General features: G+C 32.4%; 3 protein-coding genes across 4 annotated transcripts in view; 2 read left to right on the top strand and 1 right to left on the bottom strand.

Annotated features, from left to right (window-relative positions):
* Positions 1-6239: 6239 nt before the first annotated feature.
* Positions 6240-20515, bottom strand: LOC131853896 (RNA-binding protein 28-like). 2 transcript variants are annotated; one of them, XM_059204976.1, is made up of 12 exons: positions 20497-20515; positions 14905-15181; positions 13475-13594; positions 12488-12757; positions 11776-11943; positions 11199-11370; positions 10634-10811; positions 9483-9645; positions 8572-8677; positions 8048-8212; positions 7662-7761; positions 6240-6842 (listed from the first exon to the last, which is right to left on the bottom strand). In XM_059204976.1, exons 2-12 carry the CDS (start codon positions 15173-15175, stop codon positions 6309-6311), a joined length of 2247 nt encoding a protein of 748 aa, XP_059060959.1. In that variant the 5' UTR covers positions 15176-15181; positions 20497-20515; the 3' UTR covers positions 6240-6308. The 2 variants fall into 2 exon arrangements, with proteins under 2 accessions (XP_059060959.1, XP_059060958.1); XM_059204975.1 differs by lacking the exon at positions 20497-20515 and having other exon boundaries at positions 14905-15284.
* Positions 15433-18765, top strand: LOC131853898 (protein arginine methyltransferase NDUFAF7 homolog, mitochondrial). The gene is made up of 6 exons (XM_059204977.1): positions 15433-15905; positions 16105-16245; positions 16735-16854; positions 17362-17622; positions 17964-18155; positions 18466-18765. Exons 1-6 carry the CDS (start codon positions 15492-15494, stop codon positions 18643-18645), a joined length of 1308 nt encoding a protein of 435 aa, XP_059060960.1. The 5' UTR covers positions 15433-15491; the 3' UTR covers positions 18646-18765.
* Positions 19259-21758, top strand: part of LOC131853899 (E3 ubiquitin-protein ligase UBR1) — a 45055-nt gene continuing 42555 nt past the window's right edge. The window contains exon 1 of the mRNA XM_059204978.1: positions 19259-19604. The gene's annotated coding sequence lies outside the window, so the exon portion shown is untranslated. The remainder of the gene's footprint in view (positions 19605-21758) is intronic.

The raw sequence follows: 21758 nt of genomic DNA, 5'->3' as shown, positions 1-21758 counted from the left end.
TCAAAAAGTCTCTTCTTCATGCTCCAAAAAGACTTCAATCAATGCTTTTAATGTTACAAAGATATAGTCTAGAACTGCAATTTGTATCTGGAAAAGAAAACATTATTGATGCATTATCTCGATTTTATTTAGATTGTAAAGATATTGATAAATCAAAAAATATGAAAATATTTAAAATTATAGCAAAAATAAATCCTTTGGAAAACTTACACATATCAGACAGCTGTGTTCAAGAAATTGAGAATGCAACATCGAACGATCATAACATGACAGTCCTAAAGAAGTATTTATTACAGGGATGGCCAAAATATTTGAAAGATATTCCCGATGCTATTAAATCATTCTACAACTTAAAAAGTGAGTTAACTCTTTACAATATTAAAAAACCAGGCTATAGTGATACCTGAAAGTTTAAGAGAAAAAATGTTAAATAAACTGCATGGTGCATTCAGATCTCAAAATACCTTAACTCTGTCCAATGACATTAAAAATGGTCAGAAGTCACAAAAATTTACTATGTGGTCATACCTGAATATCCATTTTAATATCTATGGATGTTTTCTTCTTCAATGAAAATGGAAAACAGTCAAAATATTTAATAACGTTGATCACTACTCGGATTTTTTTGAAATTGATAAGGTTTATCATCTAAACCAGTAATAGAAGCCTGTAAAAGAAATTTTTCACGTCACGGTGTAAGAAATAGTAATTACGATCAATCAAAAATTTTTTTTAAAAATGATGAATGATGGAATGATGAAGCAACAGTAAAAATAGCAAAAAAACTGGTGGGGCACAGAAAGTTTCTGGAAGTCTACATTGCCCAAAATAAACAGTGTACAAAGATTATTTTCACGTAGAACAAGAGACTTTGCTAAAACAAATGTAATCAAAAATGTAGCCATTAAACAAGGAAATAAAATACTCTCATGATAAAAAAGCAAAAAAAGCTACCCAGAAATAGGACAACTGACTTTCAAATAAATCTTGGACTCCAGGAATAATTGCAGATATTCTTTCAGATCGATCATATCTTGTTGATATAAATGGGACAACTTACTAAGAGACTTAATACACATACGATTTTTACAAATTTATTAGATAAACCCCATAAGCAAGTCACTGATATGACTACATATTCAAGAAAATATCATTTTAGAAATTGGCGAAAATATCGTTTCTTCAGAAGATGGTGCTTTCATCACCAGTTGCTGATCCTTCAATAGATTACTTTAGTTCTCAAGATGAATATAACGACCAACGAAAACAACTACTCAGACAACAAGCCAAGCAGACCTAAAAGAGAAACAAGAAAACCAACATATCTAAATGAATATGTTTGCCCTTTTAATCAGTTTGTACAGAGGGTAAAAAAGATTTTTAAGTTATATTTCTAATATTGTAAATTTGTAATACTTCTATTCAGTTGGAATATTTTACTCAGTTTTTCATCAAATGTTCTTTATTTTTGTAAAAAGACAACGTGTTGAATATATCTATGGCCATATAAATATGACAGGTGAACTGTCAAAATAGCGAAAGAAAAGTCATTAAAAAAGTGAGACACACGTAAAATGAATATATCTATAATTAATATTGTTAGTTATTTAAGATTCTATAAATAAACATTTTATTAATACAGAAGGCTTTGATTTAAAACACTAAACAAGAGTAAAATAACGTTGTGATATCAAATTACAGGATAAGAGGCATCACATCTTAGACATGTGATAACGTGATGACCGCAGTTAATATACTCTTTTTTATCATCAGGTTTTTTTTCCATTTTAATTAAAAAATTACGTAAATGTTTGTTTTCAGATTGAACAAAACATTAAAGAAACCACTATGCATCATCATGAATTGGATGCTGCAGCGTCAGTTATAAATTTCAAAACTTCACGTGGCCGCTCAAGGGTATTGGGTTTTTTTAATGGATCGTTTTGTAACAGATGATGTATGATGGGGCATAAGTAACATTAGAATTAGAAGGGATGTTTTGTTTCTTTGTTCATACACATATATGCAAATCTTAGTGCTATAAGGTGACTGATCGATTATGGATATCTGAAGCCTAGTACCTTAAATTATAAATATAATAAGTATGTGGAAGATATTCATTAAAATCCGTTCAGTAGTTTTTGCTGGACAAACATTCATCCATCTATTCATACTCTCAAACTTTATACTCGCGTTTATAATATAAGTAAGATTCCCGCCACTTTATTCACAGCTTATAAAGTAGTGTTTATAAGCAACGGTTACCACATACCATCAGGTGGGACGTCGGATTGTTTGCCATCTTACCATTGCAATATTAAAAACTTGACACATACTACTTCTATGATACACATGCACCGTAAACCCAACCCAATCATGCGAAACCGGGTGGATCACTAGTGTAATCATAAATAGTTCGGACATTTGATTTTAGATAATTGGTGCTGATCTCATGAAACTCTTGACTGAAAATGGTCAGAATACGCTTGTGGTGCATGTGTTCCCAAAAAATAATAAATTAAAAAAAGATTTTTTATAAATTATGATGAATGATGGAATGATGAACCGTGTTTATATTGGGGCATCAAGTTTTAGTACTTAGAATAACGGTACATTAAACATTTGTGAAAGAAAACTAGGTCACAAACAGAAAAACAAATATAACATATCGCGAAATAGTTTGTATTCCTACGTTGGTACAGTAAAAACAGATGGTATCTTCGTCTAGGAGTAATTTTTCAACAAATGTTCTATAACGCGTATGGGTATAAATAGTTACTTAATAAAAAAACGGAATATAAAAATATATGTGATATATTCTCATGATATTTTGTTAACAATAACAAAAGACGGCGGTTAATTCTCTTTTTTTTTTTTATTTAAAAGTTTGTTCGTTTTTTTAGCGGCCAGTTATAAATTTCAAAACTTCAGTGCGTATATCGACTGGAATTTAGTCAATAGGTGACTGATCGATTATGGATATCTGAAGCCTAGTACCTTAAATTATAAATATAATAAGTATGTGGAAGATAAATTAAACTCAAACGGCCTAATCACCTTTTAAACTTTATCACAGCTTATAAAGTAGTTATATTATTATTTAAATTAATGTATTCAGAGATTTCTTTTTTTCCGCTGCTGTGTTCCCAAATAATAAATTAATGCAGAAAGTCACCAGTGTTTATATTGAGTAAGTTTTAGTATTAGAACACATTAAACATTTTCACAAATAGCAACATATGAGTTGTATCACGGGCATCACATGATAATGTGATGTCGAAGTTCTGTTTGTGTATATAGGCTACGGTTAAGTAAATTTCCATAGACACGTTTAAAATTTATAAATTATATCAACAAATCTGTAATTAGGTATTTTCTCATATTGCAACATTTTAAATAATTATTCATTACAAAAACGCGCGAAGGCACTCACTCTTTCTCGTGCTCTTTGTGTACTTTACATGCACACTATTTCCCGCATTAAAGCGGATTCGCATGAATAGGCTTTCACACTGAAAAGAATATGCATGTAAATGTTGATAAAGAGAACGAGAGAGACCACACACGATGCAAGTTCGCGCGTCCCGCGCTTTTTTATCGTGCATTGTTTAATGCTTTTTTTAATAGTTAATTATCATTGCAAAATGGCGGACATCGGACTATCGAGTAAAGACGTTATTGTAAAGTTATTGATAATTTATAAATCTTATACGTGTTTTCGGAAAATAAAAATATAAATTTTAATAGAAAGTGACTTGATCCATACGGGCTATCATGCAAAAAATTGTGAACTGCAATCACTCATAATTGCGCGCGCTGACTTTCCCGCGCGTGAAAACCGTACGTATAAAGGGAGTTATTAGGTAAAATATAATGGTAAATACTTACAGTTACCACTTAAAGACATTCGACGAAGCAGCCACGAAGCACTACCACAGTGGCTCACGCGCTTTCATATCAGGTGCTTGTCAAGCGCCCGCGCTCTTCCTACTGTCGAAGACGGACCCCGTCGGTGCTGAGAGGAGCAACCGTAACGTTTACCAATCATGGGTAAACTTGGGTATTAAGGTTCGTAAGTTTATAGCGAGTTTTTATGCAAAAAAAAGTCGTGATTACATCAGTGTCAGTGTACAGGATGATAGGATGAGCATGAACTCATAAGTATTCACCAATATTAACCACGATTTCAGGATAACGCGTGGAAATCGACCTGATATTACAGTGATAGGGCCTCCCCTCAAGTTATTATTAAAAGTTTTTAGCAGCTATGATGGGCCGCTATTATTTATGTATTGAGTGCTCTTTGCAGGAGAAAAAGAAGGTGAAATGATGATGAGATCAGGTTGTGTCTATTTATACTATGTAATACATATCCAAATTATATTTACAAGAAGCATTCAGTCTCAAATGACAGGCTTATTATTTTCTTGTTATGTTGTAACTAGGCAACGGTGTTGCCGGTATAAATAAGAACAGGAAAGTTTGCACCTGGCACCTAGTAAATTCGCCAGAAGTTCTAGGTGTTCAACATTAAAAAAAATATTTTTCCCCGAACAGTGCACGTGGAAGTGTTGGGACAAGTCCCCGCACGTGCAGCACTACACGTTCCACAAGCAAGAGTACCTGGCCGCGCTCTACGCGCACCTCGACGCATGCAACGTGCTCGCGCAGCCAGACAAGCTGCGCGCGCGGATATAAATTACGTGCGGCGTCTCCGGACGCGGCCAGGCATTTGAAGCTCGATATTCCAACTAGTTAATAAATTAAGTTTTGGTATAGGTGTGTTGTCCTGGCTTTTTTTTCATTTAAATTAGAATTACCAACAATTGTTACAATCATACAATTAATTTAATTACATGTAAAGGGTCTAATTGTACAATTATTTATAGGCGAACACGGCATACAAAACAATATACAAAAGTTATATAAAAAGAACAAAAAATAAATTTTAATTTAACTGATTCTTATAATAAGTATATAGTAATGAATTATGCTTATTATGCTTCCAATGGGCTTATGATAAAAGTGTCACACATAAATATGTATATTTACATTTAGAGAAAACTGATAAAAATTATGAGTATTTTTATTCCATATCTTGGTGGATCATATTTCATATCTGGGGAGGGGGAGAGGAGGGAGGTTGGGGGTTGGTGACATACGTGTCCTGCCCAGAAAAGCAGCGCCGCTTATCGGGTGTAATCGTGTTGTCAAACCATTCAGGAATCAATTTAAATCTGAAAAAACATTCAAATTTGTCCAGTCATTTAAAAGTCACCTGACAAACACACAGACGTAACATGTATATGAGGATTTCGAAGGCTATTGTACTTATATTTGAATTATTTTGTTCATTTATAATTAAAACGATAATTTAAAACATATATCTTTATTATTATATTATACAATAAAACAAAGATTTTTTACATCTATTCATATCATATAGATAAATCGAGACAGTTGAAGATAGAAGACCATATCGCACCGCTAATACAATAATAGATTAATTCAAGAATATCAAATTTTTGATAATAGACTTATATAAAATTATATCTAATATGGTTTCTCCCATATTATAAATCTTTGAGTTAATCCAGTATTGTATTAAGTGAGTGATATATGAAATTTTAGCAAGCAATACTTTCGCAACTGTGAAAACATATCCTTCCGGAAGTACAATTAAAAATGTCGTCCATCTCAATGATAATCATTGACGACAGCCTTGACGGTCTAGCGATTTACCACACCCGCCTTGTTTCCAATTTCAATTCATTCCTCGATAACATCAACAATAAAAAAGTACCGAAATTTGAAAGCAACAATTACGGTTTAAAAAAATAACAAAACACTGATGGTCGATATGATAAATGGCCAAATAGGGATGTTCGATATCGTAAGGATTGAAATGAAGATTGAATGAGACCAACATTATTGATCTATAATGTTGAATGAGACCAACATTATAGATCAATATCAACATCGATGTTTTTCAATCCTTACGATATCGAACATCCCTATTTGGCCATTTATCATTTCATTCAATTCATTCATTCGCTTTCGACGACTCTTTGTCGTGTCTGTCTTTCGCGTGTCTTTCTATAAAGGAATCAGAAACTTCGTGTACAATAATCTAGGATCCCCTCCAACAATAGATGGGATCCTAGATTTTGTATGAGTATATTTCAATTTGAGTGTTAAAACTCTGTCATAACTGAGATGCGTACTTTGTTTGCTTAGTCTTGTTTTGGTGACTAACCTTTTTCATTTTATTTTAGACTATATTACCAACACTAATTTGCATTTAATGTCTACTTGATGTTCTGGGTGCCAGTCTTATGGTGCGGAGCTTTCTTCCTATGTTTCTTTCCTGGAGCTTTATTTATTTTTTGTTTCGGCAACTTAATTCTTTCCTTCATCGCCATCTTCAACCTTATACTCCTTTTATTTTTCTTCTTTTCCAATTTTACATTTTGTCTATGGACTTCCGCTTGACTCTTTAGTTTGTGGTTACTCCTCATCTTATGCTGACTTCCTTCTTTCGCAGTCAAGCCTGTATATTCACTGATATCTTCTCGCGGTCTTCTAACGTATTTTCCACCGCTGTTTTCGTTTACATTAGTATTATTAATTTTGTTATCAAATCCATTACTTTCTTTTTTCTTGTCAAACTTTCGTTTCTTCATATAACTTTCATCGGGCTGTTCCATTTTCCGTTTCCTATTTCTACCTTTTTTGTTGTCTGTGTTGTTTGCTAACGGGTTGTTCGCGATAGATTTTTCTAGACGTTTCTTTCTTGCGTTCAGAGCTGTTCGATCTTCAATTGAGAAGGATACGATGGGTCGCTGTGGGATATAATAAAATCTTAATATTTGTAAGGTATTGGCAGATTTTGTGCAAGACAAAACAAGACAGTATTCTGTTTACCTCTGTCTCAACTATTTCAGCTGCCAAGTCGTTTGCCTTGCAAGATGTGCTTCAGTTTGATAAAAGCAGTGAAATTAAAGAGTAATATAAAATACAATCTTATCTTGCTGAATGGTAAAGCATGGAGGTTGGGCCGGCATCAAATGGCGACATGTTGGCCGTGGTGCTGTTTATGTATATAGGCGTCTATTGGCACTTAACACCATGTGGGTAGACAGCTGGTTTGACATTCCAGTGCATAAAAAATAAAAACTATACAAATATAGCAACTATAACGCATACCAACGCATTAACATGTCTGCTGACCTATGTCATATTGGTTAATATGATTGATCTGTGCGGTAAGCCACAATGCTTATTAGTGGGGTGGAGAGGATTACTAGTAATGAGGACAGTAGACCTCGTGATTAACCGATACCGATACCTACCAACCTTTTAATAGTAATGCCGATACCAAAACAAAAATTAATCCCATAGACTTGTTTCCTGCTACATTGCATCAAATATACCCATCAGGGGAAGGGGATTGTTGTCCCCAATTGCTAACAATGCACCTCCACCTTAGGTTGACCTCCACGCGGTTCCCCTTGTAAACCATCATGATATATTCCTGGTGAATTTGTGAACCGACTGACCTGACGTCTTATCATCCTCCACTAGTGCCAGCGTAAACCGCACCACAAAAAAAATTATTACTTATTTTTAAGTAATCTATGCTATAAGATAATAAATCTTACGTTATTGGCGTCGAAAATCTCAGGGTTATTGTTGAGTTTCCTGAGACAGCTGAGTGCGTCCTCGTGCCGCATGAACATCACGAATCCATAGCCTTTAGATCTGGAATAAATAAACTTTTATTATACTACAATATACGATATGGTAGCAATCAAGCATACGGCCCATCTCTTGGTATATGGTTACCTATGGACGCATGAAATACCACGGGTGTTACAAATAAACAACAAACGATACTGGTGGTCTAGCAGTATAGAACAGCGGTTTACTTCTGTTGATCGCGAGTTCAATTTCTCGAACGATGTAAACACTTGTATTCATGAGTATGATTATTTGTTAGTTAGTTAGTTAGTCTAGTTAATCTAATATTGGTTGTTGAATTACTAACGGCTGCCTCCCAGTCCTGTCGGGCGCAGCTCTGAGGTCCCTCATGACTCGGGCTTCGGTGATGATGGCTCGGTTGCCGGCTGCCTGCGCGCTCAGTCGCCGCAGCCGCGCATCGTCACAGTTCGGTGGCAAATTCGAGACAACAATCCGATAGCGGGATACGAATCTGGTGAACGAAAATTCTAATGACTATAACTGCATTATAAGTCCATTATATACAAAGCAACATTAGTAAAAATTCATCAGAGCATTTAAGTAATTCTTCGATTAATTTAAAAATTACTTCACGACAGTGGTCTAACGGTTTAGCACACCGTTACCGATGATCGCGGGTTGTTATGGTCGTTCTTTAAGGTCTTTCAGTTATTCGTAAAAAAATAACAAAAAGACACGCTTCCATGTTTGCTCGTTCTTTCAGTCGTTTATTCATGACATAAAAAATTATAAAGCATATATTTTTTATTAGTCGTTTTATAATTTTTTATTAGTCGTAAACATGAGGGCGTTAACATTAATTTTACTTACCTATTCAAATTCTTCAACATTTGTGTTTTGCTGCGTTCCAATGCAAGCCGCTTCGACATGTCACTGGCAGACACGCCCACAGCTGCTTTAGTTCCGGCCACCACCACTTATCATAGAAATAAACATAATTTATTCAAATAAATATAATATAGCCCCTTCTAAAGCATTTTATTGTTATTCTATGTCTATTTCATTTATCTAATTTGTAGATAAACAAATAAATAAAATTAAAGTATCTTTATGTATTAAACACAATGTGTGCCTTTACACTGACGTTTTTTCATGGGCGAATCGGCTTTAACGCAGGGAAAAATGAGTATGTAAATGTAAATAAAGAGAACGAGAAAAAGGCTCGCACCGCTAACACGCGCATTTTTGAAATAATTAAATATCCTTGCAAAATGGCGGACATTTACTATGATAATGTCATATGTTTATATTATAACTAGCTTTTGCCCGCAGCTTCGCTCGCGGTAATTTATCCCCTTAGGGGTGGAATTTATCATAATCCTAGGGATGCCTAAGTCATAATAGCTTTATGCATGCAAAGTCTCAGCCCGATCCGTCCAGTGGTTTGGACTGTGCATTGATAGATCACTATGTCAGTCACCTTTGAGTTATATATATTTAGATAACTATTATAATAATAGGTCAATGACTATGGAGCCGACATAATTATTGAGTTATGGTTACCCTTTTTGAAATAATTAAATATCATTGCAAAATGGTGCAATGATTTGTGTCCGACACAAGTCATTACACACATTTAGATTTGAACTTACACCCCTTTACTTTACAGGGCACTAAATTACTAGGTCGCGAAGTTTAAAGTAAGAATCATTACATACTAAGTTATGTAATGAAGTCCAAATCTAACAGTAATACTCTAATATAAACACGCAAGCACAAACCTCCTTCTTTAACAAGATACAAGTTCCTATTATCCTTGGGTTGTTTCTTATCACCCTTCTGTAGGTTCTCCCTCTTGAGCGCCGGCTTCACTTGCAACACTTGGCCTTCAAGACGGAGCTGGTCTGCAGAGAGAGATAGAAACTTGTCTGCATCTTCTTTGTTCTGGAGTAATAGTCATAAATCAAATTTTAGACAAATTACACATAAACCTGGAAAAACTCTTCAAATAATAGTAAAAGATTTTTTTTTACTATTCTGATGCAACAGCTGGCATTTGCAGCTTCAGCGAACAAGAGGGCGACTGCAGATAGCACTTCAAACCCGCGGAAGGACTTATGGAGCGGCTGGAGACCAACTCCTGACTTCAAAAATATAACTTTGTTTTATACCACTTTAATTTATAAAGATATATATATATACTACAATAATTTGCACAAATCGTAGGCGTGAGTAACTCAGACTCTCGATAGCGAACTTTAAAAAAGGGCGAGCACACTAGATCTATGTAAGAGTAGATCGCAGTGCTATACGTCTAAAGCATCGGACAATAGCCCAAACCCCTCAATAAAAAAAAACTCAAGTCTCTTTCAGCCGCGAATCCTTGTTTTGAAGCTGCGTTTCAGTTCAAGGGACAAAGTCTTCAATATATCTTAGTAGCGTTTTGCGGCATTAGATGAGTGATATCACGGTCGTCACGTGACCGTAATGTCATATCTTTGTTGTTTCATGGATATAGCTGACGATTCCCACTTACCATCAAATTAACCTTTAATTACTTTAGCACATTACACTTTGGTGAGTGCGCACAGGACCTGCATAATTTGATCTTGCCTTCTTCTTTTTACCACCGAACTACACGACGTACACTGGGACTTCATCCGTACGTCGTGGAAATTCTGCACATTCACACTAAGCGGTTCGCATCGTCCTTGGTAATACGCACTGCCAAAGAGTGGAACACGCTTCCAGCTTTTGTGTTCCCGGAGAAATACAACTCCAGATTCTTCAAGTCTATGGTGAATAGATTTTTTCTGGGTAAGCGCGCTACATCCTAGGTCTTGGCATCATTTACCATCAGATAAGATAATCTCAAGCGCAATCCCATTATTAATAAAAAAAAACATAATTAAAAAAATGTCATATGACTTACAACAAACTTTACGAATCCAGTTCCTTTAGAGTGCTCCGTCATTTTGTCGACACATACAAGTGCATACTTGACAGGACCAGTTTGTTCTGCAAACTGCTTCAGTTGGTCATTCTCTATGGAGAATGGTATGTTTACTATGAACACCGTACACCCATCTTCTGCATCATTTAGTTTTGTTCTGTAATGAGAAATTAGAATAATTTAACAAACTTCGCTATTTATATTGTGACTTCTGTATGTGGAAGGGAATTTTTTATATCACAACTAAGTTCTTAAATATCAAGAATGTACTTGCGTGTTGCCGACACAAATTACTAGTGGCCCACTAGTAACTTAGCAAGTTACAGCATCTTGCTTTTGAAAACTGTAATGGTTAATTCCTTGTGAAATCTCCACAGTGGACCATCTTACCATCTTCAGTTACCATAGGCAGTTATATTATTCCATTTATTTACCTACTTTAACTGCCAAATATCTTAGTAGAGTCTGCTCATTAAGCCGTGTTTCGATTGTATGGTATAGATTAGGCACTTAAATTACAGGATAAGAGACATTTAATACAAACCGTTGCTTGGCTGGCACCATGCTGGTCTCGCTTTGCTGATCATCCATATCTGAGTCATCTTCTCTATCATCGTCATCATCATCACTAGCATCTTCTGCGTCAGATTCATTATTTTCAGACTCACTGTCGTTATCTGAATTTTTATCTTCCGCAGTATCTTCATCTGACTCACCTATAAATACAGATTTTTTATAAATCGTAATTGCTTAGAGTACGATGTGCCGTATGGCCAGCAGTTACCAATATATTGTTGTTCTGTGCCAGAAATCGAAGCTACGACCATCGGAAGTAAGACGGTGTACAAAACCACTAGACCACCCAGGGCAGAGATCATATTTTACTTTTGACGATCTATGAAACCCTGTTCATATTTTTTCAATATCTATATTGTATTATTACTAGAAAACTCACTCTAAGAATTTAACTGCTGAAATATTGTTCAGCCAAATAAAGTAACTAGTATTTTTTTTATAATTTTAAATATATTGGAATCCAATATAGTCTATGTACTTATTATGCTAATTTCTTTGCGCGATAAATATATCATATAATCCAGTATAACAGTGATAGAACTCACTTTTAATTTCCTGCTTCAAATCATCATTTGATATGTTCAGAGGCTGTCCATCATCATCAGAGTCAGAGTCTTCTTTCTTTACATCTTCCTGCATCTCCAATTGCTGGTTTACTATGTGCTGCATGTACTTGTTCTTCGCAACTGCCCAATCCACGGATATTGGACGACCTAATGTTAAAATATTTTTGATGTGTATAATAATATCTCAGGACAATGAACACAGCGCCATCTAGTCTCAAGCTAAACAGAGCTTGTTTTATGAGTACTTGAAAACTGATACATATACATAAATACATTTTCTTTATAATTTCTTACATAATATATACAAAAAATACCCAGACTGATACAAATAATAATATTTATGATAACAAAGTGTGCGGAGGAATCAAGCCCACAATCATCAGAAAGTAAAGTGGTCTGCTAACCGCTAGACCACCAGGGCTTCAATGGCATGGCAAACAAACAGATGGTAAGTGGAATCTGCCGCCTATATACATATACATCACCACAGACTACAAAGTACCATGTGACATCTGTGATACCACTCAATCATTGCAATTCCATAGTCTATGTAGGTCCATCAGTATCTCCTATTTCAACCTCCAAACATCTTGCTCTGTAAATTATGTTTCATTTCAATAGTGAGATCTAGCAGTGAAATTATACAGTACAAAAGTTTAATTGTTGTTCAAGTTACATAAAAAGAAATTACCTAAGAAAGGTTTCATATTTGTACTCAATAGTGCCTTCTTTGCCATCGGTACATTCTTAAAATGCACAAAAGCACAACCAACTAATTTCCCATCTGGTTTCTTCAGCAATTTCACTTCTAATAAAGACCCATATGGTTCAAAATGTTCTTTCAATGTTTCTTCTGTAGCTTTGAAAGAGACATTACGAACTATGAGTCGAGCATTATTGTTTATCCTGCTTTTGTTGCCTTCCTTTGCTCCTTTATCATTTTCTAAGCCTGATTCTTCTTCTGCAATGCAATACAATATAATTTTATAAATCTGATAGTTGTAAGTTCAAACATCACCACAAAATATTATGTGTACCTTACATATACTTTTGTATTTATGTTTTAATGTTTATTAACAATAATGATAATATATTTATTTGTCAGAATATGGTAATTACATATAACATATGTTTCATCATATTCCGCTGTTTCAGTACAAATATTATTAATTTAGTTATTACATTACAGACATAATACAATAGTGCATTAATACCAAAACTATAAATTTTAAGAATACCACCTTAAAGTATTAATTTTAAAGATTAATTTGTAACTTTAAGGTTTAAAGATAATGTAAGTATAAGTGTGTCAATGAAATCTACTAAGCATATTTACATAATATAAAACAAAGTCGCAGCTGCTATCTGTTCTCTTATATATTTTAAATGATGCGATTAATTTTAATTAATTTTAAGCTATAGATAATATGATTCTAGATGAAGGTTTATATGCATAAAACATGTGTGTTATAGTAATAGCTTGTTTTAACAAGACGAGAAATTAAAACATTTGTAATGCATCCATGCAACATTGAGATGGGTCACTAGTATATTATATTTGAATGGGTATTGAAGATAGATGGCATCATAATAGTAATATATCACAGAATGAAAAGAATTTGTTAATTAGAATAAATACTTATATTTCAGATTTAGATATTTTCTAACAAATACTTACTCTTCACAATAGTGAAGTCTTCGGATGTTGAATTACTGAATTCTTTTTTCGGTTTCTTCTCATCTGCTTCTTCTGTGTATTTGTGCTTTGCAACTGCCCATGATACATAAATGGGACGTTCTGTAATAACAAAAAACATAATCATGATTTCATTATCATAATTACCATGCTTTATCCCATTATTTAGGGTTGGTGCCTATATACAGTATATACCTATCAGCCGTCATATCTGAGCTAACTCTCATTTTATACATGAATAGAATAGAATAGAATAGAAAATCATTTATTCAAATAAACTTACATTGAAGCACTTTTGAATAGTCATTAAATTTTTTTTTAATCTACCGCTGTCTCATCACAAGAAGAACGAGCAAGAAACATGTGTTGCTCTTTTAAATAATTTTATTATTACTTTACATTTTTAAGTTTAAGTGTGTGAATACAAACCACCAATTAGCACTAATTCAATTAAATACTCAAATAGAAAAAATATTGAATATATAACTAATTGGTTAAACAATTAATAAGAGGAAATCAGTCATAGTGATTAGAGCAGACCAGTCCCTAAAAGCAGCACCCGTTCACGAGTATGATGGATGAGCCAGCCATCACTGCGCTCGACCATATTTTAGGGAGCCCAATGACCCGGCCCACCACGCCGCCACAAGTCTAGACATTTTAGTGAGCATGACTACTCAAAACACTAGACCACGTCAAAGCTACTCACAATTGCCATCTGATAGTTATAGTATTCACATTTTACATAAGAATGCATGCGGCAATTAATACAAAAACCGCTACGCTTTCATATTTCTAAAATCAATCAATTAAATCAAGAAAGCAATGAGAAAATAAAATTATAACGTATGCTAATAAACTAATTATTTACTTGATATGTTGTCATCTATGAATTCGTCTATCCTATAATAGGCTTTCTTACATAAAAATTGTTTAATAAGATTTGAATTGCCTCTCTTAGTTTATCATAAAATCTTATGCAATTACCACAGAATGAATTACTGATTTTGTGCAGACGGCATTTAGGTAAAATAAGCTTATTTATATTGCGTAAGTTTCTACTTGTACATGTTATCTCTTGCATAATTCATTCATTATTTTTTTGCCATCCTCTCCCTTTCCGGCTATCCACATTCATGTTAAATACTTTCTTTAAGACAATAGGCTATTAGGAAAAATAATTTATAGTTCAATATGTGAAATGGGGTATTCATTATTAATATTGTTTACTATGTTCAATGTTTGTTATAGATACTTATGATTAATTGAATCTACTATAATTTAGGAATATAATGAACTGACAAACAACCCCACTCTGTCTATTTATCATGACTCCATCTGGAGTGATAAGAAATAGACAGATACATCATTTAGGTCTCCAAATCACGATATAAATAAACAAAAATACTTGCCTAAGAAAGGTTTTTTGTTAGTTGCAATTATGGCTTCATTAGCCATAGGTACATGTGTATAATGTACAAAACCACACCCAACCAGCCTCCCATCAGGTTTCCTCAAAAGTTTCACCTCTTCAACAGTCCCATATTGAGAGAAATGATCTTTCAGAGAATCTTCAGTGGCTTTGAATGATATATTTCTGACGATCAGCCTGGCGTTCCTATTTACACCATCTTTGTACTTTGTATTATCAGTTACTTCCACTTCCATACTGTCTGGAGCCATTTGCAGCTTTCAAATACAAGAAATTCTGATTATAGATTAATAATTTAAATTTTACATTAAAAACGAGTAGACATAACCTACAAAATGTAAACAAATTAAGAGGTTATCCACAAACAAACTACATTTTTTGTTTTCCAGTCGTGGAAGCACAGTCTTCTACTTTACTTTAAAAATACGGTATGTATAAAAACGTACTGAATTAAGTAGCAACACTGCGTGTAAATTGTCAAAATTTTTGTCTATTATGGAATATTGTCAAAAATCAGCTGGTCCCTGTTGTTTTGTTATTATTCGGTAATTAACCTATTAGAAAAATATGAATTCACGCAATTTATTTCGTGTAATAAATAAACTGCCATTTCATTTTCAAAGAAGATATGGGTATAAAGTAGTTAAACGCCCAGATCCAAATACTTTAAAAATGCCGGTACCAGGAACAGCACCAAAACTCATGGAAATAATAAGAGAGAAAATAAAACTCAACGGACCTCTTACTGTCGCGGAGTACATGCATATTGTAGCTACAAATCCTACAGAAGGTTACTATATGAAAAAAGAAGTAATAGGTGAAATGGGTGATTTTATTACATCACCAGAAATCAGTCAGTTATTTGGTGAGATGGTAGCTATATGGTTTTTTTCTGAAACACAAAAAATGGGTCCAGGCAAACCGCTTCAAATTGTTGAACTAGGCCCAGGAAAGGGCACTTTGATGTTTGATATTCTAAGGGTACGTATACATACTTTATAGTCAGGTTGACCCACACTTGGTATCCCCTGGAAACCATTGTGTTTTAATTCTTGGTGGTAATTCTGTATTTTGTCTAACATATTTCCAAGTCATAAAATTGACTTAATTAAAATATAAACAAATACACATATTATAACTTAATAAAGTTATAATATGTGTATTTGTTGAATTCTAACAGGTGTTGCATCGTATTGGATATAAAGCACAAGACCTTAGTTTGCACTTGGTGGAAATCTCGGAGACAATGCAGAATATTCAAGCCAGCAGACTGTGTATATCTCACAGGGCAACTGATTTAAAACTACCCTACAATTATGAGGTAAGGTTTGGAACCTTACCTTATTATTATTTGAGTATGTAATAATATTAATCTTAAGTTTATGTAAACTAACAGGAATATCGCTTGTCACTAAGCAAGGAAAGCCTAAGTAATGAGGTGTCCGGAGTGTTAAATGTTAACAAATTATATTGTTTACATATATTAATCATTGCACTTGATCTTTATTATCTTTATTATCTTTAGTTATCTAATAGGGACTGTAAATAGGACAGTTCTATAATCCCATAAAACAGAAGAGTCAAGTATGTCTTGATGATATATTATGTTAGTGATTAGAGAGTAGAATATTACATCATTTCAGATTAGTCCAGTAAACATTTGTAAAAACAAGCCTTCTATTTGTTAAAATGTAAATCAATGTTACCTATATTAAGTGATGGAATAGACAAGAGTGCCTGAAAAGGCTGCCCTTCCAACTCTGTTATGTTTATTCTTACTGCTGTTAATATTATTTATTTTTATTTACAGGGAGAGACAGCAAGTGGTATAAAGGTATACTGGTACAATGATCTAAAGAAAGTGCCAAATAATTTCTCATGGTATATAGCACATGAGTTTTTTGATGTCCTACCTGTCCATAAATTTGAAGTAAGTAGTAACAAAAAATGAAGGACAATATAATATTTAGTAATATATATCAATTCTCCAGAAATAAATAATTTCAGTAATGAAGTATCTTAGAAATTATTTAATATTATTATGGGTTTATTAAAAATGTTTCACAGTTCTTTTCCAACCTTTCAGACGGTTATTTTCTTTATTATTTGTATAAATTTTATCTAAATAAAATTTACTTAAAATAATTCTTTATATTTTCTCTTATTTTTATAAACAAGAAGTTTTGTTTTGATGCTAATTTTCTAAAAGCTATTTTAGAATCTATAAAAATATACATTTTTAAATTACCACACAAATACTTCATAATTAATGTATTTAAATATGTCAAACATAAAAATAAGAAAAGACTTACTGTCTTTTCTATATAATAAATATATTTATGTTTTTAGTAGTATTAGTAAATATATTATAATATATTTATATTTTTGTACTCTTTACTAATTATTATCCATTGATACTAGGTTTTTTTACTTTTAGAAAACAGTAAATGGTTGGAGAGAAATTCTAATAGACTTGGACTCAGCTGATAAACTTCGTTATAGAATTTCGGCTGAGGAAACTAAGTCTGTTAAAACTCTCATCAGGCCCCCGTTAGATGCTGGAGATAGAACAGAACTAGAGATCAGTGCCCGAAGTCTAGGTATTGCTCGTCAGCTAGCACAAAGAGTAGATGAATATGGAGGCATAGCTTTAATAGCAGATTATGGACATGAGGGAGAAAAGGGAGATACATTTAGGGTATGTAATAATGTTTAGAGCATTGTTAAAATGTAAGGCAATATCTTTACTTCCCAAATTTATGTAAAACAAATAATTGACAGAATTTTTAAATTATTATTAAGAGATAGAACCAGGTGGGTCCACCATCATCATATTATTTTTAAATAGATACTCAGCAAAATGTGGCCACGTTGTGTTCACCATTTGACAGCTGACAATGCTTTCCACTAACCCATCTGAGATAAGTCCTGAGGACATTTAATTATTCTTATTGTAAATTAATAACCTGATAATTTTTTTAACTCTGCATAAAATAACTTCAAATTATATCTTTTTATCAGAAATATTTTATGTCATAGGCATTCCACAAGCACAAAGTTGTGGACCCACTGGAGACTCCTGGAGCTAATGACCTCACTGCTGATGTGGATTTTACTCAGCTTCGTATAGCCGCGGCAAAGTCTCCAGGCGCCGAAAATTACGCCATCGTATTAGGACCGGTTAAACAAAAGGACTTTTTGGAGAGATCACAAGCGGAAATCAGATTACAGGTATTAGCTACAAACTCAGACCTTTCAGCTATGTGAATAGCTATTCAAACAGACAAGGGTGTAGTTATTAATTTATTGTATTTTATAACTTTAGCACTAGTAGTATTGCATTAAAAAATACAATAAATTAATAACTATGATAGTCAGGTAGACTCAGATTAGCCATTGATATGCTGCAGCATGACCAAATATCGTCACCATCTTATAAATACTAAAAGCAAAACAAAACTATTTTTACCTACCAATATTTTTTGTTTACTTCTGAGATTTGTTTATTAACTACATCGTGAAAACCTTTCTGTCTCTATAGGTACTAACGGATAACGCTAAATCAGAAGAAGATAAAGAAATGTTAAAAAGCGCTTATAAAATGCTTGTGGACCCGGCAAAAATGGGCGAAAGATTTAAATTTATGGCCTTCTTCCCGTCTTCGATGGAGCAAATACTAGAAAAATATCCACCTCTTGGTTTCTCTACACCTAAACCGTGATATTATTCCTAAGACATAGTATAAGTGTTTTACTATACTGTACCTGTAATAAGTAATATAATTTATTGTTATGAATGACATTGTACATATTATTTCAAATAAAAAGTTCTTTTATCCAAAAACTAGGATATTATTTGGTATGATTAAATATAAGAAAAAAAATATATGGGTACAAATTGCACATGTAGGAAAAAATATTTAATATGTTATGTTATTATATTTATTATATCATAAAATATACCAATAAAATAAATTCAGATAGTAGCATAAAACTACACTTTGTGTATTTGATTGGATGGAAGTGCCTAATTTTCATATAATTTATGTTATTTTCCATTAAAATTCTATTCAGTCTGTGTATACTTGCTTTATGAGTGGGATAGAATCGTTTAGGTGGATGTTTCATTTCTTTACTATCTAGACAAAATACAAAATTCATTATCTACACATAAGATTAAAATTATGTTTATGTTTATTATACCTACAGTTACAATTTACATTATTTTCTACAATTACCATAATTTTATTCTCAATATAATATTTCCAACGTGGTGACATTCGATTATTTTAATATTTTGGTATTGGCAATACTATTCCAGTTTTCACTTCCACTTCCAGTTTATCATTCAATAAATCCGTCACTTAATTATATTTTTGTTGTTGAGTAATAATCGTAAATCTAAAAACGCAATATTGCGTGACATTTTCAACAATATTAGTGTGTTCTTTAATTATTTTTAGAAAAACGTCAAACTCTCAAGTGTAATAATTACGTTGTGATGAAATGTCATTTTTCGTGGACCAAGTGAATGCGTTTTTACTCATAGTTTAATTAGAAAATACTCGTGTAAAATTCATGACAATTAAATGCCTGCTTATTACTAATTGTATTTTCCCATCTGGCGATGATTTTCATCACAAGTGCAATTTGATGAGTTAACATTTTTGAGAAAGTGAAGGTGAGTGTACGATGATTCTTTTGTTACACAAGAACTTTTGTTTCGAGCATGCATAAATGTTTTTACGTTTGTTATAATATAGGTTTTGTTAAATATATATTTCATTTTTAATCGGTTTATATTTTTATAAATCATCACACCTAATTATTGTAAGCCCCGTAGATAATTTTATTACAATTTAAATATATGTTAAATAATACGTAATTATGAATTAATTCATGATAAGATGATATTATTATTAATAATAATAAATAATAAAATATTTCGTAAATTTCGGTTCCATATTGAAGTTGTGCGCACTGCATTAAAATATAAAAATTGAGACTGCAATCAATTATTAGCTAATCATTGTTAACAAATTGATTCAACATATGGATATATCTAAGAATCTTACATATATTATAGGCATTGCTAATTCTAGCTCTCCTCTAAAAAAAGATAAGTATATTTTCTTAAAATCAGTATTAACCTAATTAAAAATCTTAGCGAGAATAAAGTATTGGGAAACTTTATTTTTATACCATTGTACAAATATAACAATAGGGGAACAAAATATGATTAGGGAAACTTCAAATTTTTACTGTTATTATATTTTAACTTTTATTTTAATTACAAAATAAAATATTTTCAACAAATACCACATTTTATTTGCGATATAACCTATGAATTGATGTTGAATACATATACATAATCAATTCATTATAATTTATGTATTAAAAAGTATGTTACCTACAAATTAAAATTAGCATGAAAACAGTAGTGCCTCTAATAAATTAGCCAGGGACTGTATGTAAATAAGTATATATTTATATTTTATAAACTATACACATTCAAGTTCCAAAATATTAAATAATTACTTTTAAAGTTTTTGTTTCTTTATTTCATTACTTACCAAGATTTTTTAATATGAGCACATTATTAGTTTAACCAGCCAGCATTTTAAGTAACTGCCTAAAGTAAATTTACAATAATCATTGTAACTGATTATGAAAAAAGTAAATTGTGAATTAAATTGTCATTATATATTTTCATATAACAACTGGCTGTCCCGGCAACCACTGTTTTGCCATAATAAGTAATCATTTATAGAATAATAGCCTTTATTCAATAAATATTACCTATAAAAATAAATGGATATAGAAAAACCCAGAAATGTATGTGTCATCTTCTGTACAGAAATATATTTATCTATTACTGAGAATTATCAGCAATGAATTGTATTATTGTATGCAATTATATATATTACTAGCTGTGTCCACGACTTCGTCCGCATGGAATTTATCTTTATATTTCTAAAATAAAAGTAGCTTAAGTTACTCCTTATTACATCAGCTATCTGCCAAAAAAAGTCCCATCAAAATTGGTACAGCCATTTCAGAGATTATCCGAAACAAACAGACAGACGGACAAAAATTGTAACAAATGTTATTTTGGTGTATGTATGTACCATATTTATATTCATATGCATGTAGTAAAAAATGGTTATTTCAATATTACAAACAGACACTCCAAATTTAATTATATGTATTGATAAATTTTCTTATTCATTGACATATATAATAATAATAATAATAATCTCAGGACAATTCACACAGCGCCATCTAGACCCAAGTTAAGCTAGCTAAAGCTTGTGTTATGAGTACTAGATAACTGATACATATACATAGATATAATATTTTTTTCGTAAATACATACATATTATACATAGAAAACACCCAGACTGACACAAACAATCATACTCATGAATACAAATGTTTGTGCCGTGCGGGGAATCGAACCCGCGACCATCGGTCGTAAAGCGGTGTGCTAGACCGCTAGACCACCGAGGTCGTCATATATAAAGGTCTGGACCTAGTTTGATTTGTTATCTCTTGGTTAATAATATTATTGAGGCTTCTAAACACATATCTGGTTAATTAGCAAATGATTATATTCACATCATATGAATATTCACTTATTAAAGCTACTTTTTTTTCTAGTATTGTTTAAATTTTGTGCACAAAGATAAATGCATATGTTTTATTTTTTAATGCAAAACAATCCTTGTAAGTTCACATTTTACAAGTCGAAACGTGTGAATAAAAACTACCAACCAGCACTAATTTATTTAAGCTCAAATATAAAAACACCTTAAGATTAAATCAGTCGTAGTGA

This window comes from Achroia grisella, unplaced genomic scaffold, assembly GCF_030625045.1.
Source record: "Achroia grisella isolate CSIRO2021 unplaced genomic scaffold, CSIRO_AGI_Agris_v1 utg918, whole genome shotgun sequence".
NCBI classification, from domain to species: domain Eukaryota; kingdom Metazoa; phylum Arthropoda; class Insecta; order Lepidoptera; family Pyralidae; genus Achroia; species Achroia grisella.
Note: the sequence above shows the minus strand (reverse complement) of the source record. Positions and strands in the feature narration are given on the sequence as shown.

Excerpts from the sequence above, each read along its gene's own strand:
- LOC131853896 (XM_059204976.1), bottom strand. The coding sequence starts at position 15,175 with ATGGCTCCAGACAGTATGGAAGTGGAAGTAACTGATAATACAAAGTAC. Across the intron at positions 8,678-9,482 it reads GTATCTTGTTAAAGAAGGAG|TGGTGGTGGCCGGAACTAAA; the intron begins GTTTGTGCTTGC and ends TTCTATGATAAG. Across the intron at positions 6,843-7,661 it reads AGATTTTCGACGCCAATAAC|CGACCCATCGTATCCTTCTC; the intron begins GTAAGATTTATT and ends TATATCCCACAG.
- LOC131853898 (XM_059204977.1), top strand. The coding sequence starts at position 15,492 with ATGAATTCACGCAATTTATTTCGTGTAATAAATAAACTGCCATTTCAT. Across the intron at positions 16,246-16,734 it reads AACTACCCTACAATTATGAG|GGAGAGACAGCAAGTGGTAT; the intron begins GTAAGGTTTGGA and ends TTTTATTTACAG. Across the intron at positions 16,855-17,361 it reads TACCTGTCCATAAATTTGAA|AAAACAGTAAATGGTTGGAG; the intron begins GTAAGTAGTAAC and ends TTTTACTTTTAG.